We start from the raw sequence: 21,106 nt of genomic DNA on the forward strand, positions 1-21,106 counted from the left end.
AATTACGGATCTTGGCTGCAACTCATTGAGAGATAAAAGAATACCCTTTTCCCCATTTAACTCAATGTATGGCATGCTGTACCACAGAAATACACTGTCTTGATATGCTTCTTGAACAATGAGACACAGCCTGCAGCTCCATTGCCACCTGCGGGTAAATGCTGGAGTCTGTCCGCTTGTTCTGTAGGGCACAAAGAAAGACATTAAACATAAAATAACTGCAATAAGGAGCTGTGGGTCTGACTTGCCCAGTTAGTCATGAAGTCACTTGGAGACACCACCTTTGGCCTTTAAAGTAACTGCTACCATTTGAAGAATTCTATGCACTGCTCTATTTGCACTCCTAAAACTTTGAAATACTGACAAGTAGCATTATTCTAAATAGCACTGCAAGAAACTAACATAAGGATGAACTGCAGCCTAATTGCAGGGAACATGAACAGGGGACAGAAAGGAAACAACTATGGTTAGCAGCTTAAGCAAGGCTTCCAAGAGTATACAAGAAAAAGGTCACACTTCCCATTTCAAAGCTAGTATCTGATGAAAGAAATGTTTTTGTCCTTACTTGCCAGCAGTGAAAGCACACTGTGAGACTTAAATAGAGAAAAGAGCTGTCCCTACCCGTTCAGTAGAAAGGGCAGGTTGTAAAATGAGGCTGTCAGTAGGACACACTCGTTGACATACATAGAGGATTCCAGCACACTCTTGTGCAGCTTGACTCTGCTGTGCCAATGGGAGTAAGGGCTTCTACTTAATAAATCCGATAGAAACCTAGAATTTAAGGGTGTGTTGTTCTGAATTCAGGCAAGGATGAGTTTTTGTTTTCCATAGGCGCACACAATATATACTATATTGAAGTTCAGTATGTACACCACTGCTTTCCCTCCTATCATGTGTCTGTAGGTTGCTACACACCTTGAGGAAAATGCCCTACTCGAGATGTTGATTTCTAGACTGGCCTTCCAAAAACTCTGCATTACTCCCCACTGACAACTTTTAACTCAAGTATGAGCTTGCTCTGCATTTTCTGTAAAGCCAAGGCAAAGACACAAGAGAAACAGCTCCTAGTTACAAGCAGCAATTCTGTCTGGATGAGTAACCCTAGATCTCTTGCCGCTGAATGTTTTCCTTTGAACTGAAAAACAATTTTGGCCTTACCCATCCCGTAGCAGAAACAGTGCCTTGACAAAAAGCCTAGCGTTAGGAAGCCACAGCTTTAGGTCAATGACAGCCAGTAATACTTTGAGGTTTAAGAAACTCAGGCCATAGTTACTGTGCATATGGAACACTACCGTGTGACCACTGCACTAATGGAAAACAATCAGTAATTTTAAAAAGCAAAAGCATTCCAAATTAGGAAGGAAATATTATAACAAAAAACTATTTAAACCAAGATGCATGGATCTCAAGTATCCTGCAAAGATGGGTTAATGCTTTCTCTCAAGCCCAATGATACATTTTCTTTTGTGCTCAACAGAACTTGCTTGCTCTGTCCTTACCTTCCAACACACACAAAGACTGGTAACTCTTTAATCAAGCCCACTAAACCTAAGAAAACTTAAGATTTTCTATTTAGTGTACACAGGAAAGACGTCTTCAGTGAGAAGTAGGGAACATCCATCACAGGGAAACTCTGATTCAGTATTTTCCTCAATAAATTCACAGTGGTCAATTGCTTCAGGTTACTCAAGCCCAAATATAATATCTGCCTTGGTGAAATCATTGTCTTTTCAGTAGCACAAAATGAAGGCAGCAGAATTTTACTAATATACATTATACATTCCCCAAGCAACTGCCTAACACAGTTAGACTAGCACTGGAGGCAGAGCCCTTAAAACAGAACCCAATTAGTTAGCACAGCCCTTGCTGTGTGCACGTAGAACTTGATAGCAAGATGGACTTCTTCCTCCCCCCCCCAGTTTCTCAGTAGTGATCCCTACTGACAGCCAGGTTCACTTAAGTCCTGCCTCCCAGATGTGAAATTTTAACTAATGACCAAGGCTATTTAATATGCAAAAATGTTGAGTCAACTTTGTGCAAGCTAAGTACTAGCTCATAACATTTCACTTTCAGATGGGTCATTAATCCCAGAAAGAGGTACACATTTTAACACAAGTCAAAAGCCTACAACATCTCTTTAAGTATTCCACAGTAAGTGTTTTTTAAATCTGGGGAAAGCAAAATCACCACAGTACGTGCTAACAGTGCAGTTAGAAACAAACTTTATTGTTGCAGTTTGAAATTATTTACACAATATAAATCTCTTTCAAAGGTACATTACTTCATTTAATCAGTGGTAGAAGGCCTTATAATAGAGCTTCAATAACATTTAGTTCAAAAGAAATACAGTTCACTCCAATGGATAAATGATGCACCTAAACTCCACAACATACAAAAAGGGTCATGGGGACTTTCGGGGGGGATGACAATGCCAGAAGATAAAGGTTGCTTCTTAAATTTAACTTATTCACAGCACATAAATGGACTCATGTTAAAAAGAACACTGGCAAATATTCAATTAAAAAAGAAAAGACACAAAGAGGAATATACCCCTACTTATGCTATGGCCCTGTTTCTGCAAGTAATTAAAGGGTTTTAGACAGCTGGATTAAGACGCTTGAGACAGGACTAAAGAATCTAACTAAGTTATATTAAAGATTGGATACATTCTTGGTGCTGAGACTATTCAAAGCACTTGTGTACAAAGCAGCGTTACTGACTACCACAGATTGTACTTGAGATACAAAATGTTAAGAACATTTCTACCTATTAAAGAAAAGAAAAAGAAATAAAAGGTCTGTCACACACTTAAGACTCGACGCCTACTCTTTATTTTTTGATAACAGTTGACAGTTACTACCACCAAAAGCTAGGAAACTTTTTTCCCCAACCTACTCTGCATTTTATGGGATTGTTCGCAACAGTTTTTAATGCTTCTCTCTACTGTGGGTCTCCTTCATCTTGTATTTTGCATGAATCTCTACTATGTGGGGAAAAAAAAGATACTACATAAAGATAAAAACACAGTTGCAATATCACAGAACATAAGGCAGGTGCAGTACCTGAAGTTATTTCATCACTTATTTTCAAAGGTCATTAAGATTTTCAAGTAATGCGCTTTCTAAATGCTGACATGACTTAACCAGCACCAGGTCTTCTCAAGGTCCATAAGCATCATGTTGTTTCCTTTTTTTTTATTGGGGGGGAGGGCTGTTAATTAAAATTCTACACAACATGGAACCTGAGACAAATGCTCTAAAATTTTTCAGAAGCCTATAGAAGCAAACAGTGTAAATTTCTGAATCAAAAGGGAGTTAATCTGGTAAAGCCTGGCCACTTGTTGTAAGGTCAGACTACACACTGACTTCAGGCCCGGCCCATGTTCAGTCAGTTTTCTGACATTTAGCAAGGGATAACAAAAGCTATTATTAAACCACCTGGTGCAAAACATCATCTATATTGGAAAATAAATGAAAAGGCCCAACACATACCTGAAGGGTGGCAAACTAACCCTGCCCAGATTTTAACATACAGGTAATTTTTTAGAACCTCTCTTTAGCCCCCCTGATTTGGCTAGTTTCTAGTTACAGCAATTTAAACTGCATAGGTAGATCACATGGAAAAGTCACTTCAAAAGAAAAATCAGCCAGCATCTCACCACATCACTTAAAGCACCTCCATACAACCGGCACATGCAAACTATCCGCACATTTTCCTTTCCATTCCGGAGGTCTAAAGGCCACAAAAGTTCTTTTAACGTATCCCAACTACATTAGTGTGGCTTCTCACTGCAAAGAGTTCCTTTAAGTTATGTGGTTGGCTAACAGAAGACCTATATTGCGCAAGACCAAAGGTTACAGCTTTTCATCTCTTTTAAATATACTGAAAATATTCAACATGTAGCCTACATGTTCACGTGCATCTGTGAATACATGTTTGATAATGCAAAAAAGAAAAAAAATAAATAAAATTAATACCTATAAAGAACAGATAGCTAACTCAAAACAAAACAGATAGGATGAGGTCAACCGCTTCTATTAGCTACAGGGAGAATTACCCTGAGCAAGAAATTATATTACAGTGGGCTACGGAGAAAAGTTACAATTAGAAAAGCAGTTACCTTACGATTCCTTTTGGCAGGAGTTAAAAATAATTGTGTAAGCCTTTTCCAGCTAGCAAATGTTTTAAAATAAATTTGAACTTAACTTTGAAACAAACTTTAACCATTTGCCCTTGTCCTCAAACCGTGCAATAGGCATATTCAATAACTTGCTATGTTGAAAGTTGAACTTCTCATTTCCATTTGGATTTCCTTTTACCTTTTATTTATTGAGCCCAACCCACATCTTGACAAACACTTCTATGACCAGCTCACTTCCCAGGACCCTCAGTAACTTAAGTGTCAACACTGATAAGCATGTGTACCTTTCATTCAGGGCAGGCAGAGCTGACAGCATGTGACAACTGTATCTAGATCAATTTGTCTGATGGACGAGATTCGCACACCAGCACTTTCCAGTAGAAACATAGCAGGGACAAGAATATACCAACAGTTTGAAGGACATCATGCAATTCAAAATTGGTATTGAAAGGCAACAGTAATGAAATACAGTTGGCCATATGGGGACAACAACCATCTATGCTTCACTTCAAGGTCAAAGGCCTCTTCAGCAAGGGACTTTATACAAAATAATTCTGGTGAGGAGTCATATATTAATAAATCAGAACACAATTTCAGTCAAAAAAAAAAAAAAAAAAAAAAAAAAAAAAGGATTAAGCATGGAAAGGAAGCTTTTATAACCACATTTCCCCTAATGAACTAGGGTTTGGGGGTTGTGGACGGAGAGCAGTGCACACAGGAAAAATACCTCCTCACAATAAGCCTCAGATACTCTAAAGAAACTACCAATAATTCTAGTGTGGACAAAAATGACTGGCAGAACTACTTGAGTGATCTGAGGGTGAGGTGGTTATTATAAGCATTTACAAGTTAGCAACTAATCCTATTTTAAGTCTATATCCACCAAAAACATTTAAATTCGGAGACTTCTATCACAACTAACTCAATTGCTGTCACCACAGGAGCGCACACTTAAAGAGTACTTCAATTCAACATGCTTATGGTTTAGAAGTCACCAGCATTCAAGAATGTATAGAGTTTTGTTTTGTTTGTTTGTTTTTCAATTTAAACAGCCTTCCCTATACCGCAGGTACTTACAGGTACCTCTGATATATTGTTTGCCCTATCAGAATAGACTATCTCTTCATCTTAGCATTGCATGAATTTCTTTTTTTTTTTTCCCCAGAATCATTCCCAAGAGCAAGATGTTTAAAAAGGTAGCAGGGAAAAAAGACACAGGGTGTCCAAGGCTATCAATGGATACCTGAACGTAACTACTATGCTTTGTTACCAATAAATTTAACAAAAGAAGTCAGCACACAGAGTTAGATTTCTTCTTTACATCAAAATTTCTACAAAATAGGAGAGAATACAATGCAATACACAAGTCCATAAAAGCAAGGTACAGTACAATTCACACTAATTTACAAATGGTTATTTACACTGTTTTATATACATATACAGTCAGATCTGGTTAATACAAATTTGGTAATTACTTTTTAAAATGCAAATCAAGACACAAATGAATTTAAAATTATGTAAGAACAGATCGGTTGCTCAGAAATCTGTAATGCTTAAACGACTTGAAAAAATTAAGCACTGATTAGCCAGATCTGACTGCAGAAATGAGAAGAAAAAAATTCACACTATTCTGCTTTACAAAAGCAACCAGGCCACTATGGTCTATTGACTTGATGCTATTTATGCAAGAATGCCACTATTAATAATCCTCTTTATATTTACATTACAAGTTTAACTACAGTAAGAATTATTAATTTTGGCATTTATGCCCTTAGCTTAACATAAAGGCAACAGAGTATCTCCTTGGCAAGTCACAGTCAAAACTACTACAGGATGTTTCTAGAGCTCAGTCTTTTTTCCCTCCTTCAAATATCTTAAAGTTGCTATTAAGAGACTGAGAGAAACTAATCAGAACAAGTACACATTCTCTAGTTTGGTGCTTTAGTACCTAACTTACATTCAGAATGTCCTGTATTCACAGTTTCAAGCTACCTTAAAATTTGCAATGCTATTGAAAAAACTACTGCTTCAAACTTAATACATCTGTAGATATTCTGTTGCAAATGAGAATATCTGAGTGCTACTGGCTAAATGTGATGTGGTACAAGAATCAAGGTAACTAGCATTTCATTTGGGAAAGGTTTACAGTATTTTCTCCAAACCTTTTGATCAGGAATTGTTTTATTCTGTACTTGTCTTGAAAGAAAGCTGATGCAAAGCAGCATTAAAGTGTGTAAAATGAACTTCAACGTACAAAATGAAAGCCTCTATCAGAACTGCAAAGTTGACCACTATAACCTGTGATAATCTTTGTGCTTCTTCAAAGTGGCTCAGAAAAAGCTTGCAGTATTTACTATCTGCTTGAAAGTGCTTTTATGGGAGATTCAGTGGAAATTAACTCCATAAGAATGAGATTGAGCTGCATTCACAAAGAGCTTTGGTTCTGCAGAAGTGAGTTTCCAAGTTTCCACTCCTACAGTTATTGCTACTTGAACTATATAAACAAAATACTACTGAAAAAAAGTTACACTAACTCCAAACTTAAATAGAACTGGTACTTGAAAAGGGAATGTGGGTTGTAAGCTGTTGGGAACGCTAGATAGGATCTATCAAGTGCTGGATTTCCCAAGACCAACTGAATTTCACAGCCTCTTACACATGTTAAAAACAAAGCAACATTGCCAGAAATAAAGACACCATTTGAAGAAAATAAACAGAAAAAAATATATATATCAAGTTCTAAAATCTTTATCAACCTTACTTGCAAAGAGATCATGCCATACTTGAAGGGACTACAGAGACAGCAGGCTATTACTCAATATATGTCAATCATGCCTACAGGGGGAAAGTACAGAAAATGAAAGTCTTCAGTGCTTTCATGAGCTCTAGCAACATCCTCTATATCTGCTACAAAAGAAAATATAAATGTCAATTTTAGCTATTTATTTCTATTTAACTACCAAGATAGTTTGTCCAGTATATCAGCCTCCAGCTAGAAAATGGTAACAAAAAGGGTTATCCAAGTTCAAGTTACAGGAAGAAAAAAAAAGAAAAAGAAAAAGAAAAAGCCCAGTTTTCCCATTGCATTACAGTTCAGGTTTTGACTAAATAATTTAAAAAACAAAACAAAAAACAGAAAACTTTCGGAGATGAATATAAACAAGAGGGAAAAACCCAATCCTTGCTTTTGTAAAAAACAAAAACTAAAAAAAAAAAACAGAATGCCATTCAAAATGGTTGTTCAAGGTGAAAATTCTTCATTCACATCAACCTTCTTTGTCTTGAAAGAATCAAAACAGCCTTAAAGCACACATGTATGTATATGTTATTTATATGTATATATACACACACACAAACAACAGTATGTCACAAAGCAATTTAGAATAAACATCTTTGCCGGAGTCTCTACAAAAAGCTCCCCATAATATTTACTCTTCAGTTAAGTTTGTGACTGCATGCGTATATGCACACACAGACTTTGTACATGTGGGCACTTAAGTGACCAAAGTGCAAAGTTTTTCAGAGTATACCCAAGAGCTGAGTACATGCCTGCCCAACTCCAAATTGCCTTGTTGGTTTTATTTTTTGTTGTTTCTCCCTACCTCTTCTAAAAGAGTTTTAAAGCCTCTTTTCCACTTACGCTTACATATGGTTTTCTTAAGTAAACATTTTCTTTTCAATTCACATTTTGTAATCCAGACCATTCTTGGTATAATAGCTTTAAAAAGCTGTGTGTGACAATCAAAGTCCCATTGTTCAAGTCATACTTTTTCACGTTATCCTTCAAACTGGAGACTTTGAAAAGCAATTTGCTGCCACAGAAGGAAAACAGACGTACAGAATTTGCAACTACAGGACCAAGCATTTAAGACTAGAATCCAAGATTAGATGATGGCAAAGCAGAAGTAAAGTCAATATACAACATAACAAACTGTAAACCTAAGTGTCTTGCTCCCCAGTGCAACAGGATCTCTGCTCACTAATTTGCAGTTCAATAGTCCGTTCCATCAGATACTGCTGAAGCACATCAGAGACCAGAATAGTGTTCAAATTTTGAATCAAGTTTCAAAAAGTAATACAAATTTTGGAACAGTGGTCTTTTAAGAAGTACGCTTAATAAACAAGCAGCTTTCCCACAGAAGTTAGAGATGGTGCGCTTCCATCTAACACTGTGATGGTATGGAGTCTATAAGAATTTGATGGCCACAGAACATTCACATTTCTACAGCTTAACATACAGAAAGGAAAGTCAAAACGTTATTTATCATTTTAGCAAGAAGGCTGATTCTTATACAAAAGATAAGTACCACAGTAAGGAGAGCTACCTTTTTCTTTATAAAATTAACAAAAAAAATAAAAAATATCACCCTAACCTTTTCCCCTAGTTACTACATACCTGGGACCAGTATCTCACTTTTTGCCTGTACAGATCTAAAAGGCTGATATCCTCTGACTGTGTAGATCCCTAATATAAGTTAATGCAGCTCAATAAAACAAGTTGTTAAACAAATCCTTTGGAAAAACTTCACTGTCTGCACCCAACTTTAACGAAAACTGATGAAAGCAGCAATGGAATCGTGTTAAACTTAAAATAAATAATTCACATACAACATGTTAAATTACAAAAAAGGATTAAATTGCCATTTCTACAACTTTTTTTAGATTTAGCAAGTTTCTAATCCATTTTATATCAACAGCAGTATGTATGTTCTTCATATTAAATTTAACATTGAAGGACTGTTTAGAGGCATTATTTATAAAGCAAGAACCACCAAGTGAGCATTACAGAACTTCAACAAATGTTTAGCTTTTTTCCAGTATCCATTCAGAAAAGATTCAGGGGTTGTCTATCCACTTGGTAAGTTTACTTCTCTTCTTTACTCTGGGAGAGTTAACATCATGACCTCCAGCTTCATTTTGAAATACTGGTTAAAACGAACAACTGCATACCTACGTAAAGGGAAAAAGATCTGAAGTTAAGAGCAGGCAATTTCCTACATGGAAACAGACAGGCTAGGTCTACTCAGAAGTCCACCTATCTCAGAGCCCTGTTTCAAATACTAACCCACAGGCGCTACACCAAAGGAGGAAGAACAGAACAACCATATTATGGTACTTCCTCAACAACACCACTCTACCACTTCTACCAGCCTGCTAGAGTTTGCAAAACAAATGCTATTTTGAGTCAATCAGAGGTGTCACTTTCAAGCCTAAAGTTCTTAATAAAGTGTCCTACAATTGACAGGTACAGTTCCCCTCCTCCCCCCCAAAGTAACAAAGGAAAAGAAATATATCTTGTTCACTGGAAGAATGCTATTTTTCTAAACCACAACACGGTTGGGTTTTCTCACTTGTGCTTTTACTTGCTTTTTGCGCCATCTAGAGGTTACTTACAAGCACTTCTTGGGAAAAACTAGGCACAAGGCCACAGAAGAAACTCGCATTGGTACTACTTAAAAAACAGCACAACTAAGCCTAGTAAACTGGCTCAGTGATCAATGAAAAAATATTCTAAACTGAAGCAGAGACTCATGCTAAGTAAAATGATGGATTTTATCACTTCTACCAGTTTCCAACAAAAGACAGACATATTCTACTACTTACTGCGATGAAAGACTATTAAAAAAATAAAAATGCCAAAGACATCCTCCACCTGAAACAGAACGACCAGCTGGTGTTTCAGTAGACAGAACGTAATGTTCATTGGCATTACAGAGGTTCCTACTAAAAAGTTAGGAATTTCTAAGATCAATAGTCTGCGCAATAAGATGTAAGCTAACCTTTTTATACAAGAGGCCCATTTCCTGACTCTTGCCGTTGGGGTCATACCTCTTCTGACAACTAGCACAGCACAATGACTAGTCTGCTTCTGTGCCTTTGTCTCTTCAAGAAAAGCCTTTTATCTTTAAAAGCATTTCCTCCTCTAGTGAGGTGCCTTGCCTTGTTATACTAGCTATGTTAGCCCAAAGGCATACGTTAATTTAGAAAGTTTTCAGGTGAAATGAAAAAAAAAAACTCTAAAAGCTGTCTACACTTCTTTTCAGTTCAGAAGTTGCAGTACAATCACACAGATCAGACACCTCAAACCTCATAGCTTATGATAGCAGGGATACTTAACCAGATGGTCCCAAAATTCCCTTCCAACCTCAATTATCATATGATTATATGGAACACGCATGCTTACCCTAGAAAATCAAAGTCAATGGTGGAATATTTGGCTTGAATTAGAGCCCACAATCCCCAAAAGAAGTGAGAAGCCTAATAGAAAAAAAAGAAAAATTAGGAAAGATTAGGATTGCATAAAAGCATATACAAATGCGTTTTTACACTGAAATAAAAAAGTCATCTACATGCAAACTCCCCCAAATCCATCTTTGTAAGCTTGCTTAGCATCTCTTCAAAGAGATTAGTAAACAAGTATTACAAAACTATTGGCAAAGTAAGTTTATTGGCCTCCAGACACAACATTTGTTGGTTTTTTTCCCCCCAAGAAAAACAATGTCACACTTGTGAAAGAGTTCATCTATTAAGTAAATTGTTGTGTAATTATATACATCACCTTAAGTAAAGAGAAACAGAACTGCTACTACTGCTATTTATTAAACAACTTCCTGTTAATATCCTACATACATTCAACTCTAATGTATACAGAAAATTCCATTTGAACCTTTGATTACACCCTTAGGTTATTGTAACCAGAACTCACTTTCACTACTGACTTGGACAAAAGCATGATCTGTAGCTACAGAAAAGAAGTTCCTCACCATTTACACGTTTGTAATCTGTTTCAACCATGACTGTTTTATTAGTCCAGATAAACAGCTTGGAGGTCTATGTTCAATTTCTGATTGAAACTACAGATTGAAACTATAATGAATTATGAGATTGCTAATGAACTTTCAAATATACACAATGGACATGAGCTTGATCATCTCGTTATTGAAGACACTTCTGGACCACTCAGATTACATATAATACACTTTCAACTTCTATTCAGTTAGTAACTAAATATAGTAAAATGCTTCCTGGAGCTTACATTTTACACTTTACCAGAAGCACAGAAGACACTTTCAGGCACGTATGCCTGAAAACGCCTTAAAACAGCAACCATTAACCACCAGCACCTCTTAAGTTTTGATAACTTTACCTGACAATAAGCAGTTTGGAGCTTCACGTCAGCAAGCATTCATTTTTCTCTTAGCAAAGCTTCACATATTAACTGACACCTACTTGTATTTGGCACTAATTGTACCTCGTGTGTGGTCTGAAGGCAGATCTTAAGTTGCTCTCTGAACAGAATGCTATCCCCTCTTAAAGATTAGTATGACCATAGTTTAGAATTGACAAAAATAATGCTATGTATATTTGACATCAGACCACCAGCCAACATAACTGCAAATCTAACTTCCCGAAACGAAAGAGAAACAAATTCAGTAGATTATGCAAATCTTAACAAAAGAACAACAAACAAATTGGTATTAAATCAGCCCTTAGAAAATACCATCTTCTTAGAGTAGAACCTGCATTTTTTCACTATTACCATTAGCTTCTTCACAGGAAACTGAAGGTACTACAGTACGAAGGTGTGCTTGGGATTAGTCAGAAAGAGAAATAAAATAAGATCAAATGCACATTTTAGCCTTAGTGAGCCTAAGATAGTTTAGCACATTTTACTTTTAGAAGAAAGCAAAATGAAGTGAAGCTTTTACATCTGAAGTCTGAGAAGGCAGACTTACAACAGGAGATAGTTTGACACATTATATGGAAGAGGAACAGGGGACCCACAGTCAGCCCTCAGAAAACCTCCTGGGATACTTAAGACTACATGTGCATTTTGCTACAGTTTAAATCACACAGCTTTCTAGAACACTGAAAGCAAGGAAAGATCTATGATAGTACTGAAAGATTAGAGCTTTAACCACTTGTTAAAAAAGTTGTGTTACAAGGAGTTCAGCATAGACCCACCATAAGCTCTTGCCAACAAAGCAACTTGCCAGCCAGTAGCTATACTTGCTAAAAACTCATCAGCTCTGAATACTCACTTCCCCTTTTGCTTGGGGCCAACACACAAAATCATGAACTTTCACAGAACAAGCTAAGTTTTTCTTTACATAACACAGCACTTAGGTTAAGAAATTGACAGTTACATTTACCCACAGAGAAAAAAATACAGCATTTAACATTCACATCCATAGATTTTACTTACCAGTGCAAACTGATTGACTTGAACGTATAGAACTTCAACTTCTTTTTCACTGACTTCTGTGCCAAATCCTTTATATTCTTTGTAGGCCTCAAGGTAAGATCTCAGCCACTGTTCCTGTAATTTTCTGTTGGGATAAAGGCTGTAGTCTACTTCATTTACTCCTATGGAGGGAAAAATAAAAATAAAAATAATAATAATAATAATCTGAATCTTAGGGTATCTAAAGAGAAACATCAGAATCACAGTACTGAACTGCTCATCTGACTCTTCCCCCTCCCTACCCACCCCAAACACAAACACATAGATTGATGCGGAAAGATGTGATTACTTTTACTTTGATATGATTTTATCTGATTGGTTACTTGCTGGCAAGAATTTCTCACACAAGAATCAGGCAGCATTCAACACAGAAAGATTTATGGTGTTCTCATCCACATACACACAACACTGTTTCAAAATGCAACACATTTAGCTTTAACAAATCTAAAAAAAAAAAAAAAAAAAAAAAAAAAAAATTTGCACTGTAAAAGCAGAAGCCTTCCTGCATATCAAATAGGAGCTCATATGTAACATTACCCAAAGCTGAATCCAGATGTGTACACATTGTCAGCTCGTATTTCTAAGACTAAACCTTTAGTGTAGTCTACTCTGCCCCTCCATATGCAGAACTAGAAACCTTATCTCTATAACTCTATTCTCTCCTGCCACATTGTTTTTCTCAGCACACAGCTCCAAAATTGTCTATACTAGACACTCTAAACAGCAGGCCACACAATCTACCAGGAGTCCCAAGACTTGGATCACAGCCTATCATCACCCAGTAGATACAGAAAAATATTTTTTACCTTGCTTCACTGGACAAAGACTGCTCTACGTTTAGAAAGTCATTCTTAGCCACACCACCTCTTCCTCTGAAACACACACCCTTGGCCTTCTTTCCTGCGCTTCACCTTCCAGAAGACTAAGGCAGTATGAATGTTCAGTAAACTAAATACTAAACACATTATTCCTGAGAAAGCACATTTGCAATCAGTAGTACGAGGCATATGCAATAGGACCACTCTACTCTAGAAGCACTAGATTTGAGATACAACACATAGAAAAGTACTAAGAAAATGTCAGACCTACTGTACACGTGCATCAGGAAAGAGGTTACAGTACACAGCTCTCTTGCACAGGGCAAGCAGCTTCATTTCAGTAGATTACATATTACAAATCTACACTAATTCACATGGCCAAATGGTTGTGGGTATATATGCTACTAATGTTCATGTCCATGACAATGACATTTTCATACCCAGTTCTCCTTCAGTTCTATTTTATGACCACTGCAATCTCCTGGCACTTACATTTTTTCCCTGTGTCTAATCCTCAAAAGTAGCAAAGGTGATACACAGCTGCTCTTCAGCGGCTAAAGAATGTTACTTGTGTGTTGTATTCTTAGTGCACCTAGCTCCTTGAAGACGTACTTGGACTCTTAGAAGTTCCTGATGAAATTTATCAAAACCTTTCAAAAGTATTTTGTGGGAGATTTTAACTTGTTTCCTAAATACTTAAATTTTTAAAATGTCAGAGTATACTTGGTAAAGTTATCTGAACTTGAGATTTGAAAAGCAATGACAGGTACATAAACAAAGGCTTCTATTTAATTCACCACACTGTACCTTCCACCTGTTTGTCTGTGTATATTTTCCCTATTACCCCACCTTCTAAAATAGCACTGCATAAATGCAAGGTTATTGCACCCTTATGGAGTTAAGGGAAGGAGCATTTATCAGAAGAAACTCAAGTAGCTAACAAATGAATCTATCTGCAACTTAAAGCCAAAATCTGACACTTTTTCCAACCATGCATTCTTAGCCTCTACCCCTCATTTTAAGCACATAACTGAAAGGCAAGTACTTAGCAAAGACATGCAAAACCACTGAAAAAAAATATGTAAAGTCTGCCAGTTGTAACTTTGTAATCACACAGCATATTCTATGTATTAAATAACTGCTTATGCTGTTGCAGATACATTCACAGTATTTCATTATAGTGCGTTGAGTCTGTGCTGCATCATTTCACCAAACAATTGCAAAACCTGAGAGCTGTAAAGGAGGGATGTAATTGGCCTGCAAGTAGAGACATTAACACATTTTGATACCATTAGATTAACAGCTACATGCATGTATCTAGGTATACAAAGAAAAACATAACATGGTACAAGAATGAGAATTCAAAGTTTTTTTGTGTCCACTTTACCTTTACCTCATAAATCCAATTTTTACCTGCAAATTCATTGAAGTGATTGCCAATGTCATAAGCCAGGTAGTTGTATCCAGAGTACTCATAGTCTATGAACTGCACATCACCTACGTGAGACAAGAGCAGCAACATCAGAGTCCATATCAAATGAAATCACGGCCCTAATCCTTTGGTGTCCTTTGAAGTTTTAGGGAAACAAACCAACAAAGCACATATCTATCTTATTTGTACCCAGTTGTGTGCACGCAGATCTTACAAGGCAAGACTGTTTTTTTGGTATGAGACTTCTCTGAATATTCACTCAAGAGATCTCTTTCAATAATCAGAGCTTAAAATGTCTTTTCTTTTTAAACTCTGATTAGCAGAATTTTAACTTCCACCACACGAGGGCATCAATTATCTTCAAAATGAGAAATACAGTAGAGAAGCCTTAATTTAAGCTTTATGTAGAAATCACAGATCACTTTTTCCCAGACTTAAAAAATTCTAGTCCTACATATTCTAAGACAAGTGTGTAACCATGGCAGACTAACACGTTGCAACAGGTTGCTATTTCCTTTTAGTATGCTGATATTCCCTGCTTTCTACAAGCACACTTATAAAGCAAGACTTTTCTAATAGTTGCCCCTTTTTTAAGTTGGCTTAAACTAGTCTCAAGATACTGATAAGACAATGCTCAAAACAATGAAGCTACCTGGTATTATGTAAGTAAGAACTGATAACAGTCATCAGCCCCAAATATTTCCAAATTACTTTACTTTTTTTCTTTTTTTTTTTTACTAGTCAGCAGTTGTCTTTGGGGAAGCTAGGAAAAGTGCTTCACTCAAAGATGTTATACAGCACTGAACCTGCTCAAGCATGTCTACATCACAGCAAGCTTTAAAGACATCAACAAGTTTGAATAAATAGATTAAATTAGAGCTCTTTTATTTAAAGGGAGCAACAGAAAGAGAAGTAGTGTGCTATTCACAGTGGAACCTTAAAAAGTAAAAGCTTACATTTTCCACACTATGCTGAAATGGCAAACATTCACAGTCGTATCTTTTTGCCTCTCTGCGCTCGTTCTTTCAATGACTTGTTGTAGATTTACTTTATAAAAACATACTCTTATTACAATGAACAATCTTGCTAGCATCACTTAGAAAACCGATACTAACGCTATTATATGTATCAAAAAAGCAAATTAAGAATAACGTTAAAACTACTAGATATTTTCTAGACTAAGGATAAAGAATCTAATGCTATGTCTCCTAAGAATTTATGAATATTGCACATATCAAATACAATAGCTATGTCAGGCATAGGTCCCAAGCAAGTTAATGCAGAACAACTTTGTTAGAAGTGTTCCTTCTGTCTACGCAGTTCATCATTACCATATTTGAAACAATAACAAATCTATCTTTTCCAGATGCATCCATCTTCTTGTCTAAGAACTTACAATCGAAGTTAAACCCCAAAACACTAACAAAATCATTTAGTCACAATCCTCGAAGTCAGATTTACCCTTGCTTCCACAGAAAAAGAGGATTGCTTACCAAAGTTATGAGGTTAAACCTTTTAGGCTCTGACAAACCAACATGAGAATGCAAAGTGGCAAGCTCCTCCCAGGAAAATCTTGCTGGCAATGGAAAATTGAAGGGTCTGAAGGGACAAGAAGTTTTACAGCAGATGCAGCCAAGATCTTATGATACTGTCACAGACCAATTTCTGCTGCCACTTAACTGGCAGCTTCATACACTTGCATGTGCTTGTGCTTCTCACTGGTTCTTTAGTACTTCTTTTAAAAACAAACACCTGTAAGTTTCAAGCCAGTCAAAATGTACCACCCAACCCTTGTTAATGCTCTGCAACAAAACTAACCTCTGATGCCCCCCACCCTAACACCATTAGAAACTGGCTGTATTCAGCTTTTCCCCACATTAGATAAAAACACAGCAGGCTAAAGTCCGCTTGTAAAGTACCAGCATAAGATATACCTTAAAAAAAAATTTCTTCATTGTCTAAATTTCATCTTGAACACACCTGTGTGTGCCATTATGTTTTTAATGATAGCCAAAATTTAATTCTTACTACAAACAATAGTCTTATGGAATAAGAAATTGAATCTCACAAACTACAGATGATGCTGTTACCAGGCACTCTCCAAAGGGGAGGCACACAAAAACAAGTGATGCAATAAAACACCTGCTTAGTGCACTTACGTAGCACTATGCGTATCACCACAAGACAGCAACAATGGCACAAGTGATCTGTAGCAGATGAAGAAAGTTTGGCAACTCATATGTAATAAGACAAAACTTCAAAGTAAAAAGATCCTGCATTCTCATTAATCTGTTTCAGACTTGTGCTAGCATGGAGTTTCAACCACCTTCCTTTAGAAGAAGCATCGTTCTCATTGTTTAAATATCCACAGTATTAGAATTTCCTTTAAAGATTTACTGCAGTTAATACTGCAAAGCCACTTCTAAAGGTATGGTTATGCTACAGTTCACCAGTTTGCTTTGAGGTTTAAAAGAAACACAGTGAAATCGTACATCCCACCATTATCAGTGCAAGTAGGGAGACCAATAATAGAGTAGTCCGATCAGATCTGTGTTTTACTGAAAGAGACATTGCTTAAAACTACGCTCTGTCATCTCTCTGGAGCAGCTACTGTTACCAACAGAAATAAGGGTGTTAAAGAATATTTGCTTTTCAAGCACAATATATCCTTTTCATCAAAGGTTGCCTACTACAGTAGGCAACACAATCTCATCCAGGTATATAAAGATACAAAATGGAATCCAAGTTGTGTTTTATACACCTGAAATTCAGTTTTCAAATAGAAGAAAAACTAGTCAAGAGGACATCTGTTCGACCTCCTCAGGGAACTGAAAGACAGGAGAGTGATGACATCTCTCTATATCTCCCTTCTTTCTCAATGGCTTAATGAGGTAAATGCTTTTAACAAGCAAGTCCTCACTGTAGTTACTACAGCAGGATGACATACTGAAAGTTCTCCCCTATCCTGCTCATCAGGTGAGCCACTGATGTCCTGATGTCAGAGAAGACAGTGATCTAGGCTACTATCATATCTGAAAATACAAAATAGGGTCATACACCCACAGAATAATTTTAGTTATAAAAACCCAATATATCTTTGCAAAATTAAAATAGGTTTTTAGATCAAAACTAGAAGCCTTAAACATACCTCAGTCTTCAGAAGCACTGAGCACCCACAGACTCCTACCAAAGATCATAGAAAACATTGGGTAGGCAGAGGGAATAAACAGAACAAAACTAGCCATCTACCTACACACTTAACTTCCTGGCAGAAGAATTTAAAACATTCAAAAAGAACACAGATATAGACAAAAGAATACTGGTATTTGGTCTTTTTGAACACTAAGATTAGAATACTTTTAGAACATATATTTTGGATATTTCCAGCTTATGTTAAAAAAAAAAATAATGAACACCATTGGAACAGGAGCTTTTTAAACGTCTTACTAAGCACATTTTGATTACCTTGATGTCCAAATTGCAATTAAGAGCAACAGAAGTTCCAAGTTGCATCCTTCAAAGAGTAATTCACACAGATAATTACTATGAGTTATATAAAATAACACTTGCTAATTTCATATCCTGAACAACTGAGAACGGCCATTAACAAAGCAGCAAGAAGAGGCCAAGTTCTCTCAGTCACAGCATGAACAAATTCAAATCAGATAACTTAAAATCCAGCAAATGAAGATAGCATTCAACATGCTATTCCAGTCTCATAAATAAAATGTAGGGACATAAGATTGATTCTTCTCAGAAGCAGCACAACAATTATTATTTTTCTTCCAAGTCTGAAAATTTAACATTAATTTAATCCAGAGTCTATGTCTAAAAGCAAGGCATTAGTATAAGTTACTATCATTCTAACTGCACTGGACAAGAGCCTAACATCTGTTGTCAGCCTGTAGTTTAAAAACAAAAACATGTTTGTAAATGCTTAGGACATCTACTCAACGAAACAAATACAGTGTTGTTAAAATCAGTGAGTTATTTTGTGCCAGCTTCTGAAAAGCCAGACATTACCAGCACTGTTCAATCTTTAATGGAGGGGGGGGGGGAAGGGGGGAGGAATTCTATGCAATTAACCTACAAGACTGATTCTCTCTCCTCAATTCCAGCTTAGTGTAAGCCAAGACGTTTTTGACACACAAGTCTCTCTAGATGATTAAGTAAATCTAGTAAAGTCTCAGCATCAAAGCTGTTAGCTACTTTCATGCAGCCAGATGTCATTTCTAATGAAGTGCATCTTTAAAGATTCTATTTTGTGCTTATGAAGTTCTCTATATACCAACATAAAGTTCTGCAGTGCTTAACAGAACTCCAGAAAAACATACGTAGTCTTTAGAGGTGGAGGGAAGCTTAACTATAAAAATAAAATTCCATAAAATTCTACTAATGAGCAAATAGCTTAGTTAGTTTTTGCTCTGCAATATGAGCACTATAAGAAAGAGCTTTCAAAGGACAGATATAAAACATGCTACAGCTGGCATTGAGGTTTGGTTACCATAAAAAGGTACCTGTTATACCTAGATTGCAGAAATCTTACAACACATGTACAACATTCAAACAAGCATAGCAATCCACCTATCTCAGATTTCCCAGTATTCTTTCCCCAGCCAGCTTGTAGCCTAAGCGCTTCATGTGCGCCTCCCACTCCTCCCCACCCTGTCCCCAACACTAAACACTCACACACTGGTTATTGTAGGTTTGCTCATAAGTGATGCACTGCTGGCATTGTTTTTTCCTCCACTCTGTTTACAAAAAGAAAAGTATACAGCAGTTGTTTTAAGGTAGAAACTTTAAGTCTATTGACCATGACAGCGAGCCTTTTAGAGGAATTTCTGATTTATTTCACACTGAATCATTGTTCTACTATGGCAAATGATTAAAAATTACATTTTACCTCAATGAGTGATTGAGGAATGTTAAAACCCTAAGTAGTTTCAGCACTGAAAAAACCTACACAAGAACAAATTATTGGTTTTGGTACTATATCACAACTGCAGTGTAAGGTCACATGCTAATTTTTTGATTCCTGGTCACTCACTTCACACAGTTTTGACTGAAATACCAACAGTTACTGAACTGTTGCAAACACATGAAGTTACTAAAAAGATCAAGTCATCCTCATATCAAAAGAATCTTGAATATCTAACCTGATGAATTTATTGCATTCAGCTGATCTCAGTTATATTACACAGGAGGAAAGCTGTGCAAATGTAGCCAATTTCACCACATCATTTTAGCATCTTGAAGTTTGCCTTCCGTTTATTTTAATATTCTAATTAATTAATTTAGTAACCGAACCTCAAACCAATAAAATAAACTGAGTTTATACAGAAGCATTACAGATTCTATTTGAGACATTCTTTAATAAAACTATTCTGAGTTCAATAAAAACAAAAATATTTTATCTTTACCAAGACCTGTACTGTCTTTAACTGTTTGAATGAAGTACGTAATTAAAGCAATCTCAGATGCTTATGTACCTCAATGCAGAACGTAAATGGAATGACCAAGCAGAGTGCTAAGTACCACTGAAATACTTTGTCATGGAGATCTTTTCTTCACAGCAGCATAATCATAAACCAGAACACCACACAGATTACAGCAGATGTCTTCAGATTATTTTTTACACTTGTGTAATTTTTTCCCTTCATACCACTGGAACATAATTATCATAAACAATGATATACTTTGCAACCTAGTCATACAGGCAGGTTATAGAAAAACTAATTAATTAAATAAAATCAAGTAGCAACATTTTTCTCTGTACAGTAACATAGATGGGAATCAATTAATTCAACAAAGTAGTATTTACACCAGTATCACTACCATTACATGGAGTCTTAAAAGCTCAAACCAAGTTCATCAACACTACCAACATTAAAGGGACACCACTGATGTAGCAAATGAAACTACACAATAAACAAACTAAGCCACTACTTACTGCTTAGCTCACTACCTACCTCGTTTCTTGTTGTAAATAATATTCTTACACAACAGGTCATTGTGACAGAGTACCACTGGGGATCCTAAATTTGACAGTCTTTCCTTCATCCAGGCCATCTCTTCCTGAAGAACTTGAGGACTTGGAATTTCACTTAAAAACCTTTTCAGGTGTAAGAAGTTTGAGAGTTAATTTTTAGTAGTGTGTTCCATACCAAGAATCTGTAATGAAATAACTTAATTATTTTCCTCTACACTCTTATTTCAAATAATTCAACAGACGTTCTCACAAACCAGGGCACTATTTCCCCTAGCACCACCGCAGACAAATCATGACAATATTCTATTTTGTCCTCCCCAAAGAAATTCTACAGATTATCTATTTTAAATGTGACAGTAGTCTACTCAGGAATAAAATTTGAACACAGTTCTGCACATTTTTCAAGGAGCATAGATAAAAAGTTTACAGCATGAGTCTCATTCACACGCTGCTCATATTACCATACACAACTGCAAGTACC

At 36.4% G+C, this 21,106-nt stretch overlaps 1 protein-coding gene across 1 annotated transcript in view; it reads right to left on the reverse strand.

Annotated features, from left to right (window-relative positions):
- Window positions 1-2,205: 2,205 nt before the first annotated feature.
- ETNK1 (ethanolamine kinase 1) overlaps window positions 2,206-21,106 on the reverse strand; it is a 32,520-nt gene continuing 13,619 nt past the window's right edge. The window contains exons 4-8 of the mRNA XM_072326443.1: window positions 20,606-20,748; window positions 14,618-14,701; window positions 12,348-12,508; window positions 10,326-10,399; window positions 2,206-9,091 (exon numbers count right to left, since the gene is read on the reverse strand). Coding sequence (XP_072182544.1) covers window positions 9,019-9,091; window positions 10,326-10,399; window positions 12,348-12,508; window positions 14,618-14,701; window positions 20,606-20,748 — 535 coding nt within the window. The 3' untranslated portion in view covers window positions 2,206-9,018. The remainder of the gene's footprint in view (window positions 9,092-10,325; window positions 10,400-12,347; window positions 12,509-14,617; window positions 14,702-20,605; window positions 20,749-21,106) is intronic.

The sequence above is a fragment of the Excalfactoria chinensis genome, chromosome 1, assembly GCF_039878825.1.
Source record: "Excalfactoria chinensis isolate bCotChi1 chromosome 1, bCotChi1.hap2, whole genome shotgun sequence".
Taxonomy (NCBI): domain Eukaryota; kingdom Metazoa; phylum Chordata; class Aves; order Galliformes; family Phasianidae; genus Excalfactoria; species Excalfactoria chinensis.